The sequence below is a fragment of the Oncorhynchus gorbuscha genome, linkage group LG03, assembly GCF_021184085.1.
Source record: "Oncorhynchus gorbuscha isolate QuinsamMale2020 ecotype Even-year linkage group LG03, OgorEven_v1.0, whole genome shotgun sequence".
Taxonomy (NCBI): Eukaryota; Metazoa; Chordata; class Actinopteri; order Salmoniformes; family Salmonidae; genus Oncorhynchus; species Oncorhynchus gorbuscha.
In genome coordinates, this window is record NC_060175.1 from 92,113,123 (window position 1) to 92,137,582 (window position 24,460).

At 42.4% G+C, this 24,460-nt stretch overlaps 1 protein-coding gene across 4 annotated transcripts in view; it reads left to right on the plus strand.

Moving 5' to 3' along the window:
- The window catches only part of LOC124032208 (F-actin-monooxygenase mical1-like), a 46,715-nt gene extending 22,457 nt beyond the window's left edge, over window positions 1-24,258 (plus strand). Inside the window, exons 10-27 of one of the 4 annotated variants that reach the window (XM_046344440.1) lie at window positions 824-939; window positions 1,443-1,569; window positions 2,258-2,345; window positions 4,143-4,290; window positions 4,543-4,739; window positions 7,195-7,295; window positions 7,884-7,937; window positions 8,280-8,514; window positions 10,251-10,321; window positions 10,555-11,212; window positions 12,779-12,991; window positions 13,222-13,334; window positions 14,341-14,454; window positions 15,158-15,251; window positions 21,660-21,753; window positions 22,067-22,137; window positions 23,427-23,672; window positions 23,856-24,258. In XM_046344440.1, the coding sequence (XP_046200396.1) occupies window positions 824-939; window positions 1,443-1,569; window positions 2,258-2,345; window positions 4,143-4,290; window positions 4,543-4,739; window positions 7,195-7,295; window positions 7,884-7,937; window positions 8,280-8,514; window positions 10,251-10,321; window positions 10,555-11,212; window positions 12,779-12,991; window positions 13,222-13,334; window positions 14,341-14,454; window positions 15,158-15,251; window positions 21,660-21,753; window positions 22,067-22,137; window positions 23,427-23,635 (2,703 nt within the window). In that variant the 3' untranslated portion in view covers window positions 23,636-23,672; window positions 23,856-24,258. Of the gene's footprint in view, window positions 1-823; window positions 940-1,442; window positions 1,570-2,257; window positions 2,346-4,142; window positions 4,291-4,542; window positions 4,740-7,194; window positions 7,296-7,883; window positions 7,938-8,279; window positions 8,515-10,250; window positions 10,322-10,554; window positions 11,213-12,778; window positions 12,992-13,221; window positions 13,335-14,340; window positions 14,455-15,157; window positions 15,252-21,659; window positions 21,754-22,066; window positions 22,138-23,426 lie in introns of those variants that run through there. The other 3 variants (XM_046344442.1, XM_046344439.1, XR_006838219.1) reach the window with 3 other exon arrangements.
- Window positions 24,259-24,460: the final 202 nt, after the last annotated feature.

Genomic DNA, 24,460 nt, shown 5'->3' on the forward strand with positions numbered 1-24,460 from the left:
TTTTACTGAGGAGTGGCTTCTGTCTGGCCACTACTATAAAGGCCTGATTGGTGGAGTGCTGCAGAGATGTTTGTCATTCTGGAAGGTCCTCCCATCTCCACAGGCCAACTCTAGAACTCTGTCAGTGACCTTTTAGGTTCTTGGTCACCTCCCTGACCAAGTCCCTTCTCCCCCGATTGATCTGTTAGGCCCGGCGGCCAGCTCTTGGAAGTGTTTTGGTGGTCCCAAACTTCTTCCATTTAAGAATGGAGGCCACACAAAATATTTTGGTATCCTTCCCCAGATCTGTGCCTCGACACAATCCTGTCTCGGAGATTTGCGGACAATTCCTTCCACCTCATGGTTGGTTTTTGCACTGTCATCTAAGGTACCTTATATAGACAGGTGTGTACCTTTCCAAGTGATGTCCAATCAATTGAATTTACCAAAGGTGGACTCCAATCAAGTTGTAGAAACATCTCAAGGGATGATAAATGGAAACAGGATGCACCTGAGCTCACTTTCGTGTCTTGTAGCAAAGGGTCTTATGTAAATAAGGTATTTTTGTTTTTTAATTTTTTTATAAAAACCGGCATTGTGTGTAGATTGATGATTTGTATTTATTTAATACTTAATACATTTTAGAATAAAGCTGTAACATAACAAAGTGTAAAAGGTCAAGGGGTGTGTATATAGACACGGGTCACTAAATCAGCTTAATGCAGCAGCTTGTGGGTATTAAATCAGCCCAGAGTGTCACACCTTTTATTTCCTTCCTTTTTAAATCTGACAAGTTATCGTGTCAATGAATAATTATAAAGTGTGTGTCTGTGTGTGTCCACAGCCGTTTTGGCCTCTGGGAACAGGTATTGCCCGTGGGTTCCTGGCTGCCTTCGACACAGCATGGATGGTTAGGAGCTGGGGCAAGGGAAGACCCCACATGGACGTACTTGCTGAGCGGTAAAGAAGACTTTTCCTATATGATCAATAACACCACCTTTAAAAGCATGTGACCATCCCTCTTCACTGTATAAATAGGACTACCCTGGCTGGGCCTTTCAGTGAATTCTTCAACTAGTAATGCCACTCTAGTCTTGTAACTGTATCTTTGAACATCCATTAATACACAAGCAGCTGCTTGTAAAAGATCTTACTGTACATTTACATTTAAGTCATTTAGCAGACGCTCTTATCCAGAGCGACTTACAAATTGGTGCGTTCACCTTATGACATCCAGTGGAACAGTCACTTTACAATAGTGCATCTAAATCTTAAAGGGGGGGGGGGGGTGAGAGGGATTACTTATCCTATCCTAGGTATTCCTTAAAGAGGTGGGGTTTCAGGTGTCTCCGGAAGGTGGTGATTGACAAAACCCATCGGAATCTTCTGTTCCTTAGTTGGCGCTTCTTCAGTTCCATAGTGAGTTTCTATCTCTTAAAATGTCTTTCCCTCTGACTGAATAGAGAGAGTATCTACCAGCTCCTGTCTCAGACCACGCCAGAGAACATCAGTAAGAAATATAGCGCCTTCAGCATAGACCCGGCTACACGCTACCAGCATGTCAACCTCAACTCCGTCAAGGCCTTCCAGGTCAAGAACATAAATATAATCTATTCATTCTATTTCTATAGTCAGTGCCGACACAAAGCTACACTCATGCCTGATTCACATTATTGGGCTGACCAGAACTGCACAGTGCTGGCTTGGACATTTCCTTTTTTCAGCGCGGTTCCAGCAACTATAGGGGATGAGTAACCAGGTCAGCTCAGTAAGGTTTGGGTTGGTACGAAAGGGTATGACAGCCTCACTGTATCAACGCTAGTAAAATAAATATACTGTATATTGTGCTGTGTAACATTGTAAACACGTTTTGAAATAGATCAATGCTGCTCCCCCATTTTGGTGGATATTTCCTATAGTATTCATGCATTGTCAGGAAGCTGCTGTGTGTTTGTATTTTGTGGTGAGCTGAATGGCACTAGAGGAGTATTGTTCTAAAAGGCTTTAGAGAGTTTTCAGAAGCTACCAGATCAATTACACTGCATCAAACCAAACCCCAGCTTCTGCCTTTATGAAGCATGCTGTGTTCTTAGCCTAGCCCCAGATCTGTTTGTGCTGTATAACCAACTCCTATGCTTTTTGCTTGACAATGACCATAGAGGTTGGCAAGACAGCACAAACGCATATGTTACCAGGCTACTATGTTCTGGCTTCAATGTGAAGTTGATCTCAACTCTATTGTTTCTTGGTATTCCCTCTCTTTGCATGCATTACGAAGGTGAAACGGCTCTATGATGTGGAAGAACACCTTAATCCTGGGCGACCCAACAAGAAGCCGAAAGACAATTGGTCTCACCTGCGACAAGGTTAGTCTGGCTTCACATTACTAAAGCAATAATGCCTGAGGGGCAGGGGTGTGATTCATTTTGGTTTTGGCACGGCTGTGCTGTGCTGAGATCATGGGCACGCAGAGACTACAACCCATTAAATGCATGTTTTATATATATTTTTGAATTATGTTTCCTGATCTTAGTTATATCTCTCAAATAGATATAGGTCAGACACTTCAGGACAAACTGCCCTTAAATTTTTTTGTGTGTGTGGGGGGGAATTATCTGTTCTATGTAGTGAATCTGTTATTCAATGCGTTTGTATGGGCTAATAGCAGTAAATCAAATCAAATGTTATTTGTCACATTCTCTGAATACAACAGGTGTAGACCTTACCGTGGAGTGCTTATTTACAAGCCCTTAACCAACAATGTAGTTCAAGTAAAATCTAAGAAAATATTTACTAAATAAACTATAGTAAAAATGGTTAAATAAAAAATAACGAGGCAATTTACAGGTGTACTGCAACCTGTCAGGATGCTCTCGATGGTGCCGCTGTATAACTTTTTGAGCATCTGAGGACCCATCCTGAGGGGGAAAATGTGTTGCCGTGCCCTCTTGTCAACTGTCTTGGTGTGTTTGGACCATGATAGTTTGTTGGTGATGTGAACACCAAGAACTTGAAACTCTTGACCTGCTCCACTACAGCCCCATCGATGTTAATGGGGGCCTGTTCGGCGTGCCTTTTCCTTTAGTCCATGATCAGCTCCTTTGTCTTCCTCACATTGAGGGAGAGGTTGTTGTCATGGCACCACATTGCCAGCTCTCTCGTTGGCGGTGATCAGGCCTACCACTGTTGTGTCGTCAGCAAACTTAATGATGGTGTTGGAGTCGTGTTTGGTCATGCAGTCATGGGTGAACAGGGAGGGGACTAAGCACGCACCCCTGAGGGGGCCCAGTATTGAGGATCAGTGTGGCAGATGTGGCCTGTCAGGAAGTCCAGGATACGGTTGCAGAGGGAGGTGTTTAGTCCCGTGGTACTTAGTTTAGTGATAACCTTTGTGGGCACTATGGTGTTGAACGCTGAGCTGTAGTCAATGAACAACATTCTCACATAGGTGTTCCTTTGGGAAAGGGCAGTGTGGATTGAGATTGTGTCATCTGTGCATCTGTTGGGGCGGTATGCGAAATGGAGTGGGTCTAGAGTTTCCGGGATGATGGTGTTGATGTGAGCCATGACCAGCCTTTCAAAGCACTTCATGGCTACCGATGTGAGTGGTACGGGGCAGGAATCATTTAGGCAGGTACCCTTTGCTTCCTTGGGCACAGGGACTATGGTGGTCTGCATGAAACATGTAGGTATTACAGAGGGCGTCAGGGAGAGGTTGAAAATGTCAGGGAAGACACTTGCCCATTGATCCGAGTATTATTTGAGTACACGTTCAGGTAATCCATCCCTAGCAAACACAGCTGATTAATCAAATTGCATTCTAAACTGAAGATCATGATTATGTGATTTATTTGAGTCAGGTATGTTAGGTGGGGCTTGGGCTAAACTGTGACACCAATCAGGCCCTCGAGGACTGGAATTACCCACCCCTGGCATAGCGGGCAAATAATTTTTGTATGTATTTTTTTTGATAATTCAAGGGGTGTTAAAATTCCGAATGAAATAGAAATGGCTGAGACCTTTCTGTTGCATCCTTAGATGCCCAACTTGGAATGTAAACTGTCTGTGTATGAATCACAGAATTATTTCAATGCCTGCCTTGATGCAATGTCACTATGTTTCATCGTCCTAATGCAGTGTTCCTATGTGTGTTCATGGTCCAGATTCGGTTGGAGCGTTTGAGGTGCTTTTGAAGTGGTGCCAGCAGCACACTGCAGGGTACGACAGGGTGAATGTGAAAGATCTGAACCAGTCCTGGAGGTCTGGCCTGGCCCTGTGTGCCCTCATCAACACCTTCAGACCCCGTGTCATGTGAGTCTCTGGGCTTTACAAGGGGGGCAAGTCAACGTATCCACCACCTATGTAGCAAATGCACAAGTAGTACTACAGAAGGAAAAACTTACCCATAAGCCTAGTCTTTTCCTGTTCAAGTTATTCATGGTACTAACTGTCCAATAAGAAAGCAAACTTCTGTGTTCTGTTACAAATAGTTTTGCTATTGTGTGCCCTCCTGAACATGCCCTTGGTCAACATAGTAGCTATCCCTAACCTCTTCTTCCACAGTGACATGTCCTCTCTGGAGGAGTCTAATGCAGTCTACAATAACCAGCTGGCCTTCAGCTTCCTGGAGAGAGAGCTGGGCATCCTTCCCATAATGTCAGCCAGGGAGATGTCTTTCAAGGGACAGATAGACAAGCTCTCCATGGTGCACTACCTCACACAGATCCTCGATGCGTTCAATGAAAGGACACCTACTAAAGGTATGCATGAGGGCAGTGGTTCCCAAACTTTAGCTGCGTACCCCCTCTAGCACCAGGGTCAGCTCACTCTCAAATGTTGTTTTTTGCCATCATTGTAAACCTGCCACACACACACTATATGATACATTTATTAAACATAAGAATGAGTGTGAGTTTGTCACAACCCGGCTCGTGGGAAGTGACGAAGAGATCTTATAGGACCAGGACAGAAATAATAATAATCAATCATTTTTCCCTTTTATTTAACCATCTTACATATAAAACTTTATTTGTTCATTGAAAATTGTGAATAACTCACCACAAGTTAATGAGAAGGGTGTGCTTGAAAGGATGCACATAACTCTGCAATGTTGAGTTGTATTGGAGAGAGTCTCAGTCTTAAATAATTTCCACACACAGTCTGTGCCTCGATGAGTCTCTTGTTCAGATATTGAGTCTCTCTTGTTCGGATAAGTGGACTGGAGGCAGGGCATGAAAGGGATAACGAATCCAGTTGTTTGTGTCGTCTGTTTCGGGAAAGAACCTGCGTAATTGCGCGCTCAGGTGCTTCGCTCTATCACATTTGACATTGTCCGTAAGTTTGAGTTCATTTGCACACAAAAAAATCATAGAATGATGGAAAGACCTGTGTGTTGTCCTTGTTGTCCTTGTTAATGCAGACAGAAAAGAGCTCCAACTTCTTAATCATAGCCTGAAGTTTGTCCTAGATTATTTTTTTTATTTTTTTATTTCACCTTTATTTAACCAGGTAGGCAAGTTGAGAACAAGTTCTCATTTACATTATGATCATTCAGGTAGGCCAGTCGTGTGAGAAACTCGTCATCATGTAAGCTGTCAGGCGAGTGGAAATTATGGTCAATAAAGTTTAAGCTTGTCTCTCAATTTTAAAAAAACGTGTCAATACTTTGCCCCTTGATAACCAGCGCACTTCTGTATGTTGTAAAAGCTTTAAATGGTCGCTGCCCATATCATTGCATAATGCAGAAAATTGCATTATGCAGAAAATACATGAGAGTTCAGGGGCCTTGCTTTAACAAAGTTAACCATTTTCACTGTAGTGTCCAAAACGTCTTTCAAGCTGTTTAGGCATCACCTTGGCAGCAAGAGCCTTTTGGTGGATGCTGCAGTGTCCCCAAGTGGCATCGGGAGCAACTGCTTGCATGCGCGTTACCACTCCACTATGTCTCTCTGTCATGGCTTTTGCGCCATCAGTACAGATACCAACATGAGCAGCAGCTATGTTTAGCTACATACCGTTAGTGGAATTTCCATGAGAGAGTAACGGTTAATGTGATTGGATGTTCATTATTTGACTAGGCTACCTGTATTTGACATTGTGTTGTTATTTTACTGAACACTAGATGGTTTAATTAAATTTTTGGCTGTGAAATGAGGCTACTCAGGCAAGATAAAAATACCTCACCCAAATGTTTAGCCCCGTTGTTTGTTTTAATAAAAAATAAAACATTTGAATCACATTTTTATATTGCGTACCCCTGACGTAATTTGGCGTACCCCCGACAATGCCCCAGTTTGGGAATACCTGCATTAGGTCAATGTTTGTCGTACATGTTTACGTAATAATCACTGTGATTGTTTGCTTGATCACTTGTAGCCTTGACTCCAGGAACAAGAATGTGGTGTTGGTCTGTTTTCACGAGACTACATTATGTATATTTTATATCATTTTCTGTTACTGTGACATTGTTATCTTGTCATTGAGCATAGTTGTATTCATTACATGAAGATGTTTACTGGCATATTTCTAGTTGGCATTTCTTAAAACGCTGGACCAAGATTAATTGTATTATTAGTGAAAGGAATTGAATCTGGTCCCAAGTCCTTTGTTCAGACAGTACACAGTTTATGTAACCCCTTTTGTATAAGGGCTCAGGTGTTTTTCCCTCTGAAATGTGTTTGATGTTGATAAAAGGGAGAGTGCTGTCATTGTCACTTTAAGAGCATTACCCAGCGTGCCTCTGGTTAGAGTAGCTGGGGCTGAGCTCATAACCAGCCCTGATTGGCTGCCAGGGTTGCGCCGCTCTCCTGCGCTTGGTGGGTAAACCAGGCAGCACCCAAAGCAAACGGCATCAGCCTCTGAGGAAATGGCTTATCAGGCTCGGGTGGGACTAGCCTCAGCCTCACCTAAAAGAGATCTAGCTACTATTCCTGTGAGGAGTCCAGATTTTCCCAGGCTGTTTTTGCTGCCGGAGGTGTTTCTGGTAAATACTAGCAGAGTGTGTAGGAGAGAGATTTTCAGTGGGGATCCAGCATTTGGAAGCAGAATTGGAGAGCAGTTGCTCCGCTTGGCTTTGTCTTGTCTCTGTGATGCTGGAGGTAGAGAATCACTATGTAAGGGGATCGGCTGGCTAGCTGACACAAAGATGAGCATGTTTCTTTCCGCTAGAACAGAGCAGGAGGACACTAAAGCTTGTGTGTATTCTCTCTGCTGCAGAACCTCACAGCCTTCCCCTGAAGCCATCCAAGACCCTGTCTTTTCGGGCTGCTGTGGTCTTCCTCAACAACCTCAAGCACAACTCTCTGCAGCGACGCAAGGTAAGGTTCAGGCAAGCAGCTGCATGTTGTCACTGAGACCACTGTAGTTGGCTGTTTAGTGTTTATTTAATATCAGGGATCGATTGAATAAGAACATTTGTGCAAAACCAGTTGTCTATTGGGTGAAAAGAGGAGTAGGCCAACCTCAAGTTCGTATGGACGTCATTCTTTTTCATGCAACTCCCTGCAGAGCCGCGAGGTGAGCTAAAACAAGCAGCTGCATGTTGTCGCTGAGACTACTGTAGCTAGATTATTTACTTAATATCAGAGTTTTCTATGAGAACCTCAAATTCATATGCCCTGTTATTTTAGTTTGTTTCTTGTGATTATACTTTCATTGTACATTCAATTTTCACTAGTTATAGTATTTTTAATCATCATTTGATTATTTTCGTTCTGTATTATAAATAAGCCCATGCTGCATGAGGTTTACAATTTATTTTGGCCTTTTCCAAAATCAACTGTAATGGCAAAGATACTTTTCAAACATGCAAGATAATATCTAAAGCATTGGTCATTTTGAGGTTATTCAGTTACTTTAATTTAAACCATAAACGTGGTCACATGACTGTTTTCTCTTTTACACAGGAGAGACTGGCGAGCAAGAGAGACGGAAACGGGACGATGGGAGAGGAAAAGGATGTGAGTAGTGTATCCTTATTATCAGAGGCTCACATGCAGTACAGAGCTAACCTTTCTCTTTATTGATGGATGTATCTGCAGACTTCAGGACTACTCCAACTGCTATACTATAAATAGTTTCTGTGCTTTGTTCCTCTATTTGATTACTACTGGGATACAGAACCCAGAGCCATGTACACAGAGTGAAGAGTTGTTGAGCCCATCAGATTTGTCATTTTGTATTGTGCGTCTTTCTTTGGCCTTCAGGACTACTCCCTAATGTTGAACCATAAGCACATGTTTTTGTGCTATGTTATTGAACTACTGTAAAAATATTACCGTTCTCAATTTCTTTCCCCCCAGCCTTTAGCTCCTCTCTCAGCCCCTAAGGTGAACCCTGACCCTGTGAACCCTGACCCTGAACCGAGCCTGACGCCAGGCATCAGTCGCAATGAGGAGTGTTACTTCTGTTGCGAGCAGGTCTATGTTCTGGAGAGGATCAGTACTGAGGGAAAGTTATTCCACCGTAGCTGCTTCACCTGCCATCAGTGTGGCACCACCCTTAGACTGGGCGGGTATACCTTCAACCAGCACACTGGTGAGTAGTGAGCACCGCTTGTACCACAGCCTAAACTCGGGTACTCTTTTTCAGGGCAATAGGCTAGTGGGTAATGTGCAATTTTAGTAACACATGTTATTTATATGGTCCCAATGAGCCTTTTGAATCTTTTAGAAGCAGGATTTTTTATGAGATTCTATAAAATAACATCATGTTACTGTACAATAAAACATGTTACTGTACAGTAGAACATCATGTTACTGTACAGTAGAACATAATTTTACTGTACAATAGAATATAATGTTACTGTACAGTAGAACATCATGTTACTGTACAGCAGAACACAATATTACTGTACACTAGAACAGTAGAACAGCATGTTACTGTAAATTAGAACAATAGAGCATGTTACTGTACACTAGAACAATAGATCATGTTACTGTACAATATATCATGTTACTGTACAATAGAACATGTTACGGTACAATATATAATGTTACTGTACACTAGAACAATGGAGCATGTTACTGTACAATATATCATGTTACTGTAAATTAGAACAATAGAACATGTTACTGTACACTAGAACAATAGAACATGTTACTGTACAATATATCATGTTACTGTACAATAGAACATGTTATATATGTAAATTACTGTAAATTAGAACAATAGAACATGTTACTGTACACTAGCACAATAGAGCATGTTACTGTACAATATATCATGTTACTGTAAATTAGAACAATAGAACATGTTACTGTACACTAGAACAATATATCATGTTACTGTACAATATATCATGTTACTGTACAATAGAACATGTTACGGTACAATATATAATGTTACTGTACAATAGAACATGTTACTGTAAATTAGAACAATAGAACATGTTACTGTACACTAGAACAATAGAACGTGTTACTGTACAATAGAACATGTTACGATACAATATATAATGTTACTGTACAATAGAACATGTTACTGTAAATTAGAACAATAGAACATGTTACTGTACACTAGAACAATAGAACGTGTTACTGTACAATATATCATGTTACTGTACAATAGAACATGTTTAGGTACAATATATAATGTTACTGTACACTAGAACAATGGAGCATGTTACTGTACAATATATCATGTTACTGTTCACTAGAACAATGGAGCATGTTACTGTACACATGTTACTGTTCAACAATGTTACTGTACACTAGAACATCGTGTTACTGTACACTAGAACATGTGTTACTGTTCACTAGAACATCGTGTTACTGTTCACTAGAACATCGTGTTACTGTTCACTAGACCAGCGTGTTACTGTACAGTAGACCAGCGTGTTACTGTACAGTAGAACGTCGTGTTACTGTACAAGTGGGACGTCGTGTTACTGTACAAGTGGGACTTCCATGGTCATTATTTACTCAAGCATGGAAAATATTTTGTGTGAGCTGTTATGTTAAATTTTGTCTGTTCGCAAAAAGGCTGCAAATTACTCCCTATTTTGTCAATACAGAAACAGAATATAGCTATGTCTATTCCAAAAGCTGTCGTACCTGTATGAAGTTAAAAACTTACATTTCCGGATGATAAATACAGCACAGTTTAATTTATTAATGCACCATATGAAAAATGAATGAAAGATACCCTTTTACATGTTTTATGGTTCATGTGAAAAGGGGAACAGGAGACAGGGTTATTAAGTAGCGTCTCTCTCTAACGTGCCAGATCCAGACTCTCTGAAAGCTGTTGTTTTCCTTCTCATGTGCTCGCAGGGAAGTTCTACTGTGAGCTGCACTCTGAACAGCTAGATATGGAGAACGGGGAACAATGCCCATCTGTTCAGGTGAGTCTCTGTTCTGAGTTTGAGCAGATGGGAAATTAAACCATTCTGTTGCATACCATGTTGCCAGCTTGTGGCTTACTTGTCTATGTAGTACATTGCTTTTGACTCAAATGACTAGTTAATTTCACAGGACATTGTGCTTTAACCATTAATTTATAGAGGAATGTTTAATCACATAATACAATGCCAATGATACAGTGCTTCTTCCATTCATTTCATGTTTTCCCTTCCAGGATACAATAGAAGATCACAATGAGAAGGAGAGAGGTGTGAATGGGATCTCCAGTGAAGAGCCCTCACCTTGTCCCTCTGAAAATGATGATGAAGAGTACTCTCTAGACTTGGGTCTTCCTAAACCAATGGCTTCTCAGGGTGAGGAACACCCCAGCAGCAAACAATCTAATCCTGTAGAGGAGCCCCATGTCCCACCAAATCCACCCATAGACGTTTACCCGAAGAAAGGGTTTAAGGCCAGTGAGGTGGAGGAAGAAAAGGAGGGTAAGGAGAGGGTTGAGGATCCCTCTTCATACCCCCCGACCCCTGTCCCAAAACCTCGTCTATCTTGTTCGGAAATCCCCAGCCCTCAGGCCTCCCCTCCTGTACCCAAACCACGCACTGTCCTCCCCACCCCAAAAAGGGTCATGTCACTGGCCCATGTAGGGGAGAAGGGGTCCCTCGAAGCAGCAGGAGAGAAAGGGACCCCCAAGGCAGCCCCAGCCCCTGACTCCAGGACGAAGCAGTCCCTGCGGAAGCTGCAGCTCACCGACAAGAAGAAGAACCAATTAGTCAATCTGAGCTTCAGCCTGGACTCTGACTCGGAGACACCTGGTTCTTCCTCATGCTCCTCTTCAACAGTCACAGCAGGGGGTCCCAGCCCACCCAAACCTCCAGGTATTCCTCCTCCTCATTTATTATTGCTTTTGTTTGTTTTGATCTCTTCTGTGTTTTAACTGTAAGCGTTAGGATTTTAAATGGGGGAGGATGGAATATACAGTGCATTCAGAAAGTGTTCAGACCCCTCCACTTTTTCCACATTTTGTTACGTTACAACCTTATTCGAAAATGTATTCAATTGTTGTTTTTTTCTAATCAATCTCAACACAATGCACTGTAGTTACAAAGCAAAACCTTTTTTTTTTTTTACATTTTTGAAAATGTATAGAAAATAAAAATGGATCACATTTACATAAGTATTCAGACCCTTTTATTCAGTACTTTGTTGAAGCACCTTTGGCAGCGATTACAGCCTCGCGTTTTCACGGGTAAGACACTACAAGCTTGGCACACGCCTGTATTTGGGGAGTTCTTCTCTGCAGATCATCTCAAGCTCTGTTGGGTTGGACTAGGTCAGGTTGACTGCACAGCTATTTTCAGGTCTCTCCAGAGATGTTCAGGTTAAATCGGGTTAAAGTCCGGGCTCTGGCTGGGCCAGTCAAGGACATTCAGAGACTTGTCCCTAAGCCGCTCCTGCGTTGTCTTGGGTATGTGCTTAGGGTCGTTGTCCTATTGGAAGGGGAACATTCGCCTCAATCTGAGGTCCTGAGCGCTCTGGAGCATGATTTCATCAAGGATCTCTGTAGATTGCTCAGTCCCTGCTGCTAAAAAACATCCCCACAGCATGATGCTGCTACCTCCATGCTTCACCATAGGTATGGTATTGGCCAGGTCATGAGCCGTGCCTGGTTTCCTCCAGACATGTCGCTTGGTATTCAGGCCAAAGTGTTCAATCTTGGTTTCAGAACAGAGAATCTTGTTTCTCATGGTCTGAGAATCCTTAAAGTGCCTTTTGGCAAACTCCAAGCGGGCTGTCATTTCCCTTTTACTGAGGAGTGGCTTCCGTCTGGCCACTCTACCATAAAGACCTGATTGGTGGAGTGCTGCAGAGAAGTTTCTCCCATCTCCATAGAGGAATTCTGGAGCTCTGTCAGTGGCCATCAGGTTATTGGTTTGACCGGGCGGCCAGGTCTAGGAAGATTCTTGGTGGTTCATCATTCTTAAATGGTAGAAGTTTGGGAGGCCACTGTGTTCTTGGGGACCTTCAATGCTGCAGAAATGTTTTTGTACCCTTCCCCAGATTCGTGCCTCGACATAATCCTGTCTCTGAGCTCTATGGACAATTCATTCAACCTCATGGCTTAGTTTTTGCTCTGACATGCACTGTCAACTGTGGGACCTTATATAGACAGGTGTTTGCCTTTCCAAATCATGTCCAATCAATTTAATTTATCACAGGTGGACTCCAAATTGTAGAAACATCTCAATGAGGATCAATGTAAACAGGATGCACCTGAGCTCAATTTCAATATTAATCCATATTAAATTAAGTCTGTAATGTGGAAAAAGTGAAGGGGTCTGAATACTTTCCGAATGCACTGTAACTCCTTTTGAGGTATGATAAGTTATGTTGAAAATTACCACAGTTGGTAGCTTGAGGGTTAAATCGAGTTTGATTTGCAGATTGCCAGGAGGAGGAGGGCTACTGGATTGGGGGCTCGAGGCTGGCGGGACACATCCGGGAGCTCAGGAACCGCCGCTGCTTCAGAAGGAAAGAGGAGCCTGAGGAGGGCCAGGGTCAACACGGCAGGGTCCGCTCCAAATTCTCCCCCTGGAACCTCTCCTCCCCTCGGCCGAGGAGGGACTACCGCTTCAGCGTCCTCAACAGCCACCCAGGTAAAGCTCCCTGTAAAGTGGTGTGGTTGGACTGTCTCAGCTTTGCCACAGTATTTATCTATCTATTTAATCAATAGCATGTATTTGTATAGGCTTTGTACAGCAACAGTTGTCACAAAAGTGCTTTCCAGATACCTGACCTGGACCCCGAAAGAGCAACCAGCAGTTGTTGATTCCCATGTTCTTCATATCTGTCCTGAATTAATTGTTTAATTTCTCTATCTTCACAGAAGTACACGATCACCACAGTGTATCTGAAGATGGTGGTGCTGATGAGGATGAGGATAATTATGATGAGTTGGATATGTTTGGAGTAGATGGCATGGATTTATATGATGACAAGGTAAGGACTGGGACTTTTTTAGCTGGCGTTTTAATTCCATCTATGGAATTTCATTATATATACAGTACCAGTCAAAAGTTTGGAGATACCTATTCTTTCCAGGGTTTTTCTTAATTCTTTACTATTTTCTACATTAATAATAGTGAATAATAGTGAAGACATCAAAACTATGACATAACACATATGGAATAATGTAGTAACCAAAAAGGTGTTAAACAAATCAAAATGTATTTTATATTTGAGATTCTTCAAAGTAGCTACCCTTTGCCTTGACGGCAGCTTTGCACACTTGGCATTCTCTCAACCAGCTTCATGAGGTTGTCACCTGGAATGCATTTCAATTCACAGGTGTGTTAAGTTGTGGAATTTCTTTCCTTCTTAATGCATTTGAGACAATTTGTGTTGTGACAAGGTAGGGGTGGTATACAGAAGATGGCCCTATTTAGTAAAATAGCAATTCCATATTATGGAAAGAACAGCTCAAATAAGCGAAGAGAAACGACAGTCCACCGTGACTTTAAGACATGAAGGACAGTAAATCCGAAAAAATTTCAAGAACTTTGAACGTTTTTTGCAGTCGCAAAAACCATCAAGTGCTATGATGAAACTGGCTCTCATGAGGACCGCCACAGGAAAGGAAGACCCAGAGTTACCTCTGCTGCAGAGGATAAGTTCATTAGAGTTAACTGCACCTCAGATTGCAGGCCAAATAAATGCTTCACAGATTTCAAGTAGCAGACACATCTCAACATCAACTTTTCAGAGGAGACTGCGTGAATCAATTCTTTATGGTTGAATTGCTGCAAAGAAACCACTACTAAAGGACACCAATAAGAAGAAGAGGCTTGCTTGAGCCAGGAAACACAAGCAATGGACATTAGACCAGTGGAAATCTTTCCTTTGGTCTGATGAGTCCAAATTTGAGATGTTTTTGACTGGTACTGTATAGTCCTTCTTCTTTTATTATTATTATTAGCTACACACACACACACACTGCTGTCTCTAGTTCCAGATCGTCCCTTCAGACCCTGTGAAGGCTGAGAAGCTACAGCTGATGAAGATGAGGACTTTGGCACGTCGGGCCAAGACATCTGAGATGCAGCGCTTCCACAAAGCCCAGGTCAGTTCACAGTTCACCAAGTTATCTAATCAGCTCTGCTTTGGAGTAGTTAAAGGGATACTGTGAGATTCTGGCAATTATGCCATTTTTCTACTTACCCAGAGTCCTATGAACTCATGGTGGATACAGTTTTCATGTCTCTGCGTGCAGCCATTGCACTAACACTAGTTAGTATTGGCTTGTGAAACTACCTCTAACTTCCTTCATACTGCATGCAGAGACATCAAATGGCTACCCAGCCTATTTTCATTGCCCCCCTTCTACACTACTGCTACCTTTTTGTTATTATCTATGCATAGTCACTTTAATAACTCTACCTCCATATTACCTCAATTACCTCAACACCATTGCCCCCGCACATTGACTCTGTACCGGTAACCACTGTATATAGCCTCGCTATTGTTATTTTAATGCTGCTCTTTAATTATTTGTTACTTTTATCTCTTACTTTTGTAGGTATTTTCTTAAAACTGCATTGTTGGTTAAGGCTTGTAAGTAAGCATTAAGGTCTACACTTGTTGTATTCTACGCATGTGACAAATAAAATTAGATTTGACATACAAATGGTATCCATGAGTTCATCTGACTCTGGATAAGTAAAAAGAAATGGCCAGAATCTCGCAGTATCCCTTTAACACTGGACGCAGTATATTGACGATTGCTGCTTATCCAATATTACCCATCTTCTGCTTGTACTCTCCAGTCTATCCAGAGGCGACTGGAGGAGATCGAGGTGACGTATAAAGAGCTGGAGGATGAAGGTGTGGTGCTGGAGCAGGTACTCAGAGGAGAGGAAGGTGGGAACCCAGACAGATCCATTTGCTCTAACTAACACAATGGCCACTAACAATAACTAGGAAAATATTAATCTTAGCTTGCCCTGAACAACAGGGATTTGATTTTTCATCTTTGATCCTTTGATATTCTGATGGATGAAATTACACCGGTATTTGGTTAACTTTACTAAGCCAGCAATGTACAAATGGACTTTTTAGTCTTTTGCTCTTCAGCAATCATATACAGTGCCTTCGAAAGTATTCAGACCCCTTGACCTTTTCCACATTTTGTTATGTTACAGCCTGAAATTAAAATGGATTACAATTAGATTTTGTGTCACTGCATGTGTGGGGCACAGAGATGAGGTAGTCATTCAAAAATCATGTTAAACACTTATTGCACACAGTGTAAGTCAATGCAACCTATTATGTGACTTGTTAAGCACGTTTGTACTCCTGAATTGATTTAGGCTTGCCATAACAAAGGGGTTTAATAAATACTCAACTCAAGACATTTCAGCTTTTCATTTTTAGTTTATTTGTAAACATAATTCCACAGCAGAAAGGTGCAATACCCCTTAATGTCGAAGTGGAATTACGTTTACAAATTAATTCAAAATAAAACGCTGAAATGTCTTGAGTCAATAAGTATTAAACCCCTTTGGTATGGCAAGCCTAAATAAATTCAGGAGTAAAAATGTGCTTAACAAGTCACATCAGTTGCATGGACTCATTCCGTGTTCAGTAATAGTGGTTAACATGATTTTTCAATAATGACCTTTTCTCTGTACCACACACATACAATTATCTGTAAGGTCCCTCTGTCGAGCAGTGAATTTTAAACACAGATTCAACCACAAAGACCAGAGAGGTTTTCGAATGCCTCGTAAAGAAGTGCACCTATTGGTAGATGAGTAAAAAATAACATTTCCCTTTGAACATGGTAAAGTTACAGTGCATTCAGAAAGTATTCAGACCCCTTGACTTTTTCCACATTTTGTTACGTTACATCTTTATTCTAAAATGGAATAAATAGCTTTTTCCCTCGTCAATCTATACACAATAACCCATAATGACTAAGCCAAAATGTGTATATTTTGGGGGGCTGATTTAAAAAATAAATAAAAATATCACATTTACATCAGTATTCAGACACTTTACTCAGTGCTTTGTTGAAGCACCTTTGGCAGCATTACAGCCTTGAGTTTTCTTGGGTATGATGCTACAAGCGGCAGCGTAGCCTAGTGGTTAGAGCGTTGGACTAGTAACCGGAAGGTTGCGAGTTCAAACCCCCGAGCTGACAAGGTACAAATCTGTCGTTCTGCCCCTGAACAGGCAGTTAACCCACTGTTCCCAGGCCGTCATTGAAAATAAGAATATGTTCTTAACTGACTTGCCTGGTTAAATAAAGGTAAAATAAAAATAAAAAATTAAAACAAGCTTGGCACACCTGTATTTGGGCAGTTTCTCCCATTCTTCTCTGCAGATCTTCTCAAGCTCTGTCAGGTTGGATGGGGAGCTTCGCTGCACAGCTATTTTCGGGTTCAAGTCCGGGCTCTGGCTGGAACACTCAAGGACTTTCAGAGACTTGTCCCGAAACCACTCCTGCATTGTCTTGGCTGTGTGCTTAGGGTCATTGTCCTGTTGGAATGTGAACCTTCGCCCCAGTCTGATGTCCTGAGTTCTCTGGAGCAGGTTTTCATCAAGGATTTCTCTGTACTTTGCTCCGTTCATCTTTCCCTTGATCTGGAGTAGTCTTCCAGTCCCTGCCACTGAAAAACATCCCCACCGCATGATGCTGCTACCACCATGCTCCACTGTAGGGATGGTGCCAGGTTTCCTCCAGACATGATGCTGCTACCACCATGCTCCACTGTAGGGATGGTGCCAGGTTTCCTCCAGACATGATGCTGCTACCACCATGCTCCACTGTAGGGATGGTGCCAGGTTTCCTCCAGACGTGAGGCTTGGCATTCAGGCCAAAGAATTCAAGCTTGGATTCATCAGAACAGAGAATTTTGTTTCTCATGGTCTGAGAGTCCTTTAGGTGCCTTTTGGCAAACTCCAAGCGGCCTGTCATGTGCCTTTTTTACTGATGAGGGGCTTCCATCAGGCCACTCTAGCATAAAGGCCTGATTGGTGGAGGGCTGCAGAGATGGTTGTCCTTCTGGAAGCTCCTCCCATCTCCACAGAGGACCTCTGGAGCTCTGTCTATGACAATCGGTTCTTGGTCACCTCCCTGACCAAGGCACTTCTCCCCTGATTGCTCGGTTTGTCTGGGCGGCACTGTGTTCATGGGGACATTCAATGCTTCCCCAGATCTGTACCTCGACACAATCCTGTCTTGGAGCTTTACAGATAATTTCTTCGATCTCATGGTTTGATTTTTGCTTTGACATGCACTGTCAACTGTGGGACCTTATATAGACAAGTGTGTGCCTTTCCAAATCATGTCCAATCAATTGAATTTATGACAGTTGGCTCCTATCAAGTTGTAGAAACAACTCAAGGATGATCAATAGAAACAGGATGCACCTGATCTTAATGAAGAGTCTCGTAGCAAAGGGTCTGAATACTTATGTAAATAACGTATTTCTGATTTGTATTTTTAATAAATGTGCTTTCACTTTGGCATTATGGGGTGTGTGTGTGTGTGTGTGTGTAGATTGATTTTTGTATTTTAAAAATATATATTTTAGAATACGGCTGTAATACACTCCGAATGTACTGTATTAATTATGCTTTGTATGGGGTATCAATACACCCAGTCACTACAAAGATACAGGTGTCCTTCCTAACTCAGTTGCCAGAGAGGAAGGAAACCGCTCAGGGATTTCACCATGAGGCCAATGGGGACTTGAAAATGGTTGCAGAGTTTAATGGCTGGGAAAGGAGAACTGTGGATGGATCAGTAACATTTTAGTTACACCACAGTAACCATAATGACAGAGTGAAAAGAAGAAAGCCTGTACAGAATAAACATATTCCTAAACATGCATCCTGTTTACAATAAGGTACTAAAGTAAAACTGCAAAACTGTGGCAAAGAAATGTCCTGAATACAAAGTGTTATGTTTGGGTCAAACACAACATATCTCTGAGTACCACTCTTCATATTTTCAACCATGGTGGTGGCTGCATCATGTTATGGGTATTCTTGTCATCGGCAAGGAATAGCAAAATGGCGCCGACAGAGATGGTCGCTTCGAGTTCTTAGTTAAGTATTATTACATTCTGCCGGGAAGAACTATTGGATATAAGAGCAACGTCAACTTACCAACATTACGACCAGGAATAACCACCACCCAGGACAATGGATTTGATCCCAGTAGCTGACCTAAAACGACAGCGCCACAGAAGGGGCAGACGGAACGGTCTTGTGGTCAGGCTTCATAGACGGGCACATCGCTCACCGCTCCTGAGTAATACTACTCGCCAATGTTCAGTCTCTTGATAACAAGGTAGACGAAATTCAAGCAAGGGTTGCCTTCCAGAGAGACATAAGAGATTGTAACATTCTCTGTTTCACAGAAACATGGCTCACTCGGGATACGTTATCAGAGTCGGTACAGCCACCCGGTTTCTTCATGCATTTTGCCAACAGAAACAAACATCTCTCTGGTAAGAAGGGAGGGTTATATGCCTTGTGATTAACGACTCGTGGTGTAATTATAACAACATGCCGGAACTCAAGTCCTTTAGTTCACCTGACCTAGAATTTCTTACAATCAAATGCAGACCGCATTACCTACCAAGAGAATTATCTTTGATTATAATCACAACCGTGTATATACCCCTCCCAAACAGATACCTCGACGGCCCTGAAATAACTAAATGGACTCTATGTAAACTGGAAACCATATATCCTGAGGCTGCATGTATTGTAGCTGGGGATTTTAACAAAGCTAATCTGAAAACAAGGCTCCCTAAATTCTATCAGCATATCGAATGACTCGAGCTAGCAGCATTATTGGTCATTGCTACTCTAACTTCCACGACTCGGACCCCGTCCTCCTTTCGGACAAATCTGGCCACGACATTTTGTTGTTCCCAGCCTATAAACAGAAACGCCCGTGCTCAGGTCTGTTCAATGCTGGTCTGACCAATCGGATTCCACGCTTCAAGATTGCTTCGATCACGTGGACTTTGATATGTTCCGGATAGCCGCGGCCTCCGAGCATGCGCAGACCACCTGGCTGGTGTGTTTACGGAAATATTCAATCAATCCTTATCCCAGTCTGCTGTGCCCATATGCTTCAAGAAGGTCACCATTGTTCCTGTCCCCAAGAAAGCTAAGGTAGCTGAGCTCAACGACTATCACCCCGTAGCACTCACTTCTGTCGTCATTAAGTGCTTTAAGAGACGAGGCAGGGATCATATCACCTCCACCCTACCTGATACCCTAGACCCACTCCAAATTGCCTCCCGCCCCAATAGGACCACAGACACTGCACACTGCCCTAACCCATCTGGACAAGAGGAATACCTACCGTAATTTCCGGACTATAAGCCGCTACTTTATTCCCGCACTTTGAACCTCGCGGTTTATACAATTACGCGGCTAATTTATGGATTTTTTCCGCTTTCACAAGATTCATGCCGCCAAAAAACTGAGCACCGTCACAATGTGACGTAAATCGAGCGCGCTCAAACTTCCCATCATTCTGATTACGGTAGTAATTTTGTCACCCTCATCATGGCAAAGACACAGAGAAATGCATATGATGCAGCTTTCAAGTTGAAGGCGATCGATCTGGCTGTTGGAAAAGGAAATAAAGCTGCTGCATGGGAGCTTGGCCTTAATGAGTCGATTTATAAGACTTTGTAAACAACAGCGTGAGGAACTGACTCAGTGCAAAAAGACAAACTTTTCAGAGGGAAGAAAAGCAGATGGCCCAAAGTATTTGCAGCCACTCGACATCAGTGTAAATCTTGCATTTAAGGTGGCGCTCCGTGTTCAGTGGGAGGCTTGGATGACAAGTGGGGAGAAATCCTTCACTAAAACGGGCCGCATGCGAAGAGCAACTTATGGTCAAGTCTGCCAGTGGGTCCTGACAGCGTGGAGCATTGTCAAAAAATCCACTATCATCAATGGGTTTCGAAAGGCTGGACTGCTGCGTGTTGAAGGGGCAGCGGGGTATTTGCCTCCGGATGAAAGTGACGAGAGCGACAATGAAAACGATCCAACATCGGATGCAGCAATTCTGAGGCTATTCAACTCCGACACCGAAGGATATTACTTCAGTGGTTTCAGTGCACAGGAGGAGGAAGATAGTGACCAATGACTTTACTGGTAGGCTACTGTTTAATTTTTGTTACAAGCAGTGTTTCGTTAAAGCCTATTTATTTTTGTTACAAGCCGTGTTTCATTTAAAGGCTGTGTAAAGTTCATTTGTTTCAATGTACCGGTAGGCACCTGCGGCTTATAGACATGTGCGGCTTATTTATGTACAAAATACATATTTTTTTAAATAATTCAGTGGGTGCGGTTTAATATTCGGGTGCGCTTAATAGTCCAGCAATTACGGTATGTAAGAATGCTGTTCATTGACTACAGCTCAGCATTTAACACCATAGTACCCTCCAAACTCGTCATTAAGCTTGAGACCCTGGGTCGTCCCTTTTCTGTGCAACTGGGTCCTGGACTTTCTGACGGGCTGCCCCCAGGTGGTGAGGGTAGGAAACAACATCTCCACCCCGCTGATCCTCAACACTGGGGCCCCACAAGGGTGCGTTCTCAGCCCTCTCCTGTACTCCCTGTTCACCCATGACTGCGTGGCCATGCACGCATCCAACTCAATCATCAAGTTTGCAGACGACACTACAGTGGTAGGCTTGATTACCAACAACGACGAGACCGCCGACAGGGAGAAGGTGAGGGCCCTCGGAGTGTGGTGTCAGAAAAATAACCTCTCACTCAATGTCAACAAAGCGAAAGAGATGATCGTGGACTTCAGGAAACAGTAGAGGGAGCAACCCCCTATCCACATCGATGGAACAGTAGTAGAGGAGGTAGAAAGTTGCACAATCGAGATCATTGTTTTTAAGAATAATGTGCAACTATCGTACAGTACAGGTGTGCAAATCTCTTAGAGAATTATCCAGGATGACTCACAGCTGTAATCGCTGCCAAATGTTGATTCTAGCATGTATTGGCTCAGGGGTGTGAATAGTTATGTAAATGAGATATTTCTGTATTTCTTTTACAATAAATTAGCAAAAATGTCTAAACATGTTTTCACTTTGTCATTATGGGGTATTGTGTAAAAAAAAAATACTACTAATAATAATGAATCCATTTTTTATTCAGGCTGTAACACAAATTCAAAGGATATGAATACTTTCTGAAGGCACTGTAATCCTCGTCTGTAGTTTCACCAACAAATGGTGGAAAATACTTTTGACATTCACCCTCTGTTTCCTCCCCCAGACAGCTGTGGTTCTCCTGGGATGATCGACCAGTGGGTCCATCTGGTCCACCAGAAGAACACTCTGGTCTCTGAGGAGTCAGACCTTATGGTGGCGTGAGTATATAGCCCTGTTTTATTTTTTGTTGTGTTTATTCATCACATTTCAATACATATTGAGTAATGCTTTGTTTTCTGTGTAGCACATAAGTTCCCAGCAAGCCAGTGGGGACACAGCAGCAGACGTCCCTCTCTCCACACTGTCACTATTGTTTACGCTGACCCTTATTCAACAGTTACTTCCTTGTTTTGGGGGTTTGATCACAACTTACGTTAAGGCTCCATTGACTGTAAACAGCCGGAAGCAGTCTTCTAGGTTTGAGTCACCCTGTTGTTATCCAGCTGGTGTTTCCTTCTCTTGGCCCCTCAGGTCTCGACAGCTAGAGCTGGAGGACAAACAGAGCACGCTAGAGATGGAACTGAGACGATACGAGCTGGATGGTAAGTTACCCTACACAAACAGTTTATTTTCTTTATATTCATGATGTTCACTGTATTTCAATGTGAAACACAGACCGAAACGTTGCATTTGTGTCACTAACCACGTTTCCATCCAGTTTTTATGCGATTAAAGTCATACAATATAAAATAAATCACAAGAGCTGTGATGGAAACATGAAATTTTATAAATGCAGACAGATAATTAGTTCATTCAACATGGTGGGATCTTTTTAGTGTAAAATGTGCTATGCGAGAAATGGCAGTGTAAATGCCTTTATGCGCAAATATTTATATAATAACCATTATATCGAAGTAAACTTGGAGTCACACGACGACATGGTGTGTGGTCCTCACACTATGACTCGGAAAACCATGCAGTTTAAATTAGGCTACAGATAAAATAATTTATGATGAACTTCACAGTGGCTCCCGAGTGGTGCTGTGGTCTAAGGCACTGCATCTCACCAAGGCTGTATCACATCCGGCTGTGATTGGGAGTCCCATAGGGCAGCACACAATATGCCCAGCGGCATCCAGGTTTGTTTGGGGTAGGCCGTCATTGTAAATAAGATTTTGTTCTTAACTGACTTGCCTAGTTAAATAAAGGTTAAATAAAATAACAAATAGTGGTGAAACTGCATGGTATGAGCTTGATGCCACTTTCCAATAAGTGTTAAGGGTCTTATTTTGGTGACATGATGATTGATGCTTGACTGCCGTTTTGACAGTCATAATCCATAATCTCATGTCGTTTCCATATGTTTGATGTGTTTGATACCATTCCATATATTCCATTCCAGCCATTACAATAAGCCTGTACTCCTATAGCTCCTCCCACCAGCCTCCACTGTCGCAGAGCCTACCTGCACCTATCTGCCTATCTGCCAGCTGTTGGCTAGAGCACATGTGCCATGACCAGAGTAGGCACATTTGCTATTTAACACACTGCTAGAGTAGAAAATGTGATAGAAACACATTGAACTTTAGATTTTTATTCGCTACATGAAAAGGTACATTTTGTGTGCGCTACATCATCATGCACTGATTTTTATCTGTAACTAGTCCGTTGTTTTTTTAAATACACCACTAGTGGGAAATGCATGTATTTTCTTTATGCGGATTTGAGAATATTTGCAAGAAAGTCTGTCGCCAATTGGATGGAAACCTAGCTACTGATAGCATTGTTGAAAGATCACTTCGGGAGCAGCAGACAGTGTGCGGATAGACTTCTTTCTGTTCGAGCTCCAGTTCAAAATTTGTCATTTTCGTTCTGTCCGTGTCCACCCCAGATTCTGAGAAGTCTGTGGAGCAGCATGCAGAAAGGGAGCGTGTGCTGCAGGATATGCTGGAGGTGGTGGACATGAGGAACTCTCTGGTGGCCTTTCTAGACGAGAAGAGACTACAAGAGATGGACTCTGATGAGCAGCAGTCCACCTCGCTGCTAGAGGTCAAGAGACGCCCTACAGCCTCAGCTGGGGCACAGGTGTACTGGGCGTGAGGGTGACTTGGACTGGACGTGAGGGTGACACATACAGGTACACCCACTGTCACACACACACGCATACACACACACAGAAATACATGTGCAGTTACATACACAAATATATTAGTAGAGACTTGCTGCTTACAGGCACATCCATAATGTTGCATTTGCGAAGCCAAAGATGTATTGGTGAAGGTATTTCTCCACAAGTGTTGTGCTCAATGTTGAGGTACAGTATACTGACCAGAGGCAACGACACAGACCCTGGCCTGGATAACTGTCTGTCCACCCTGGCCTGTCCCCATCCGCAGTCAAGGCAGTCCTGCTCCAGCAGCAGCCCCAGGATAGAGAGACCACCACAGCCAGCTGAACTCACACCAACCTCACTGAGGACCTGCTGACAATACAAATGACCCAAAGTCGCATGTTCTTAACACATGGTGGATTGTGGAGATATTATATTCTGTGGGTTGGACAGTATTGTTTCAAATGGATTCTGGATTCATGTTCATTTATTTTGGTAAACCTAAATCCGCTAGTTCTGCTAAGCATAAAGTTAATGAGATTATCGCAATTCTACTTTTCTATAATGTAGTGACAAAATTAGATACAATAAAAACAAAATTGGTCCATAAAAATGTGTTTTGAAATGTCCTTATTTTCCATGAAAACATATATGAAATAAGTTGCAAAATGAACAGGAAATATAGTCAAGGTGTTGACAAGGTTATAAATAATGATTTTTAATTGAAATAATAATTGTGTCCTTCAAACTTTGCTTTCTTCAAAGAATCCTCCATTTGCAGAAATTACAGCCTTGCCGACCTTTGGCATTCTAGT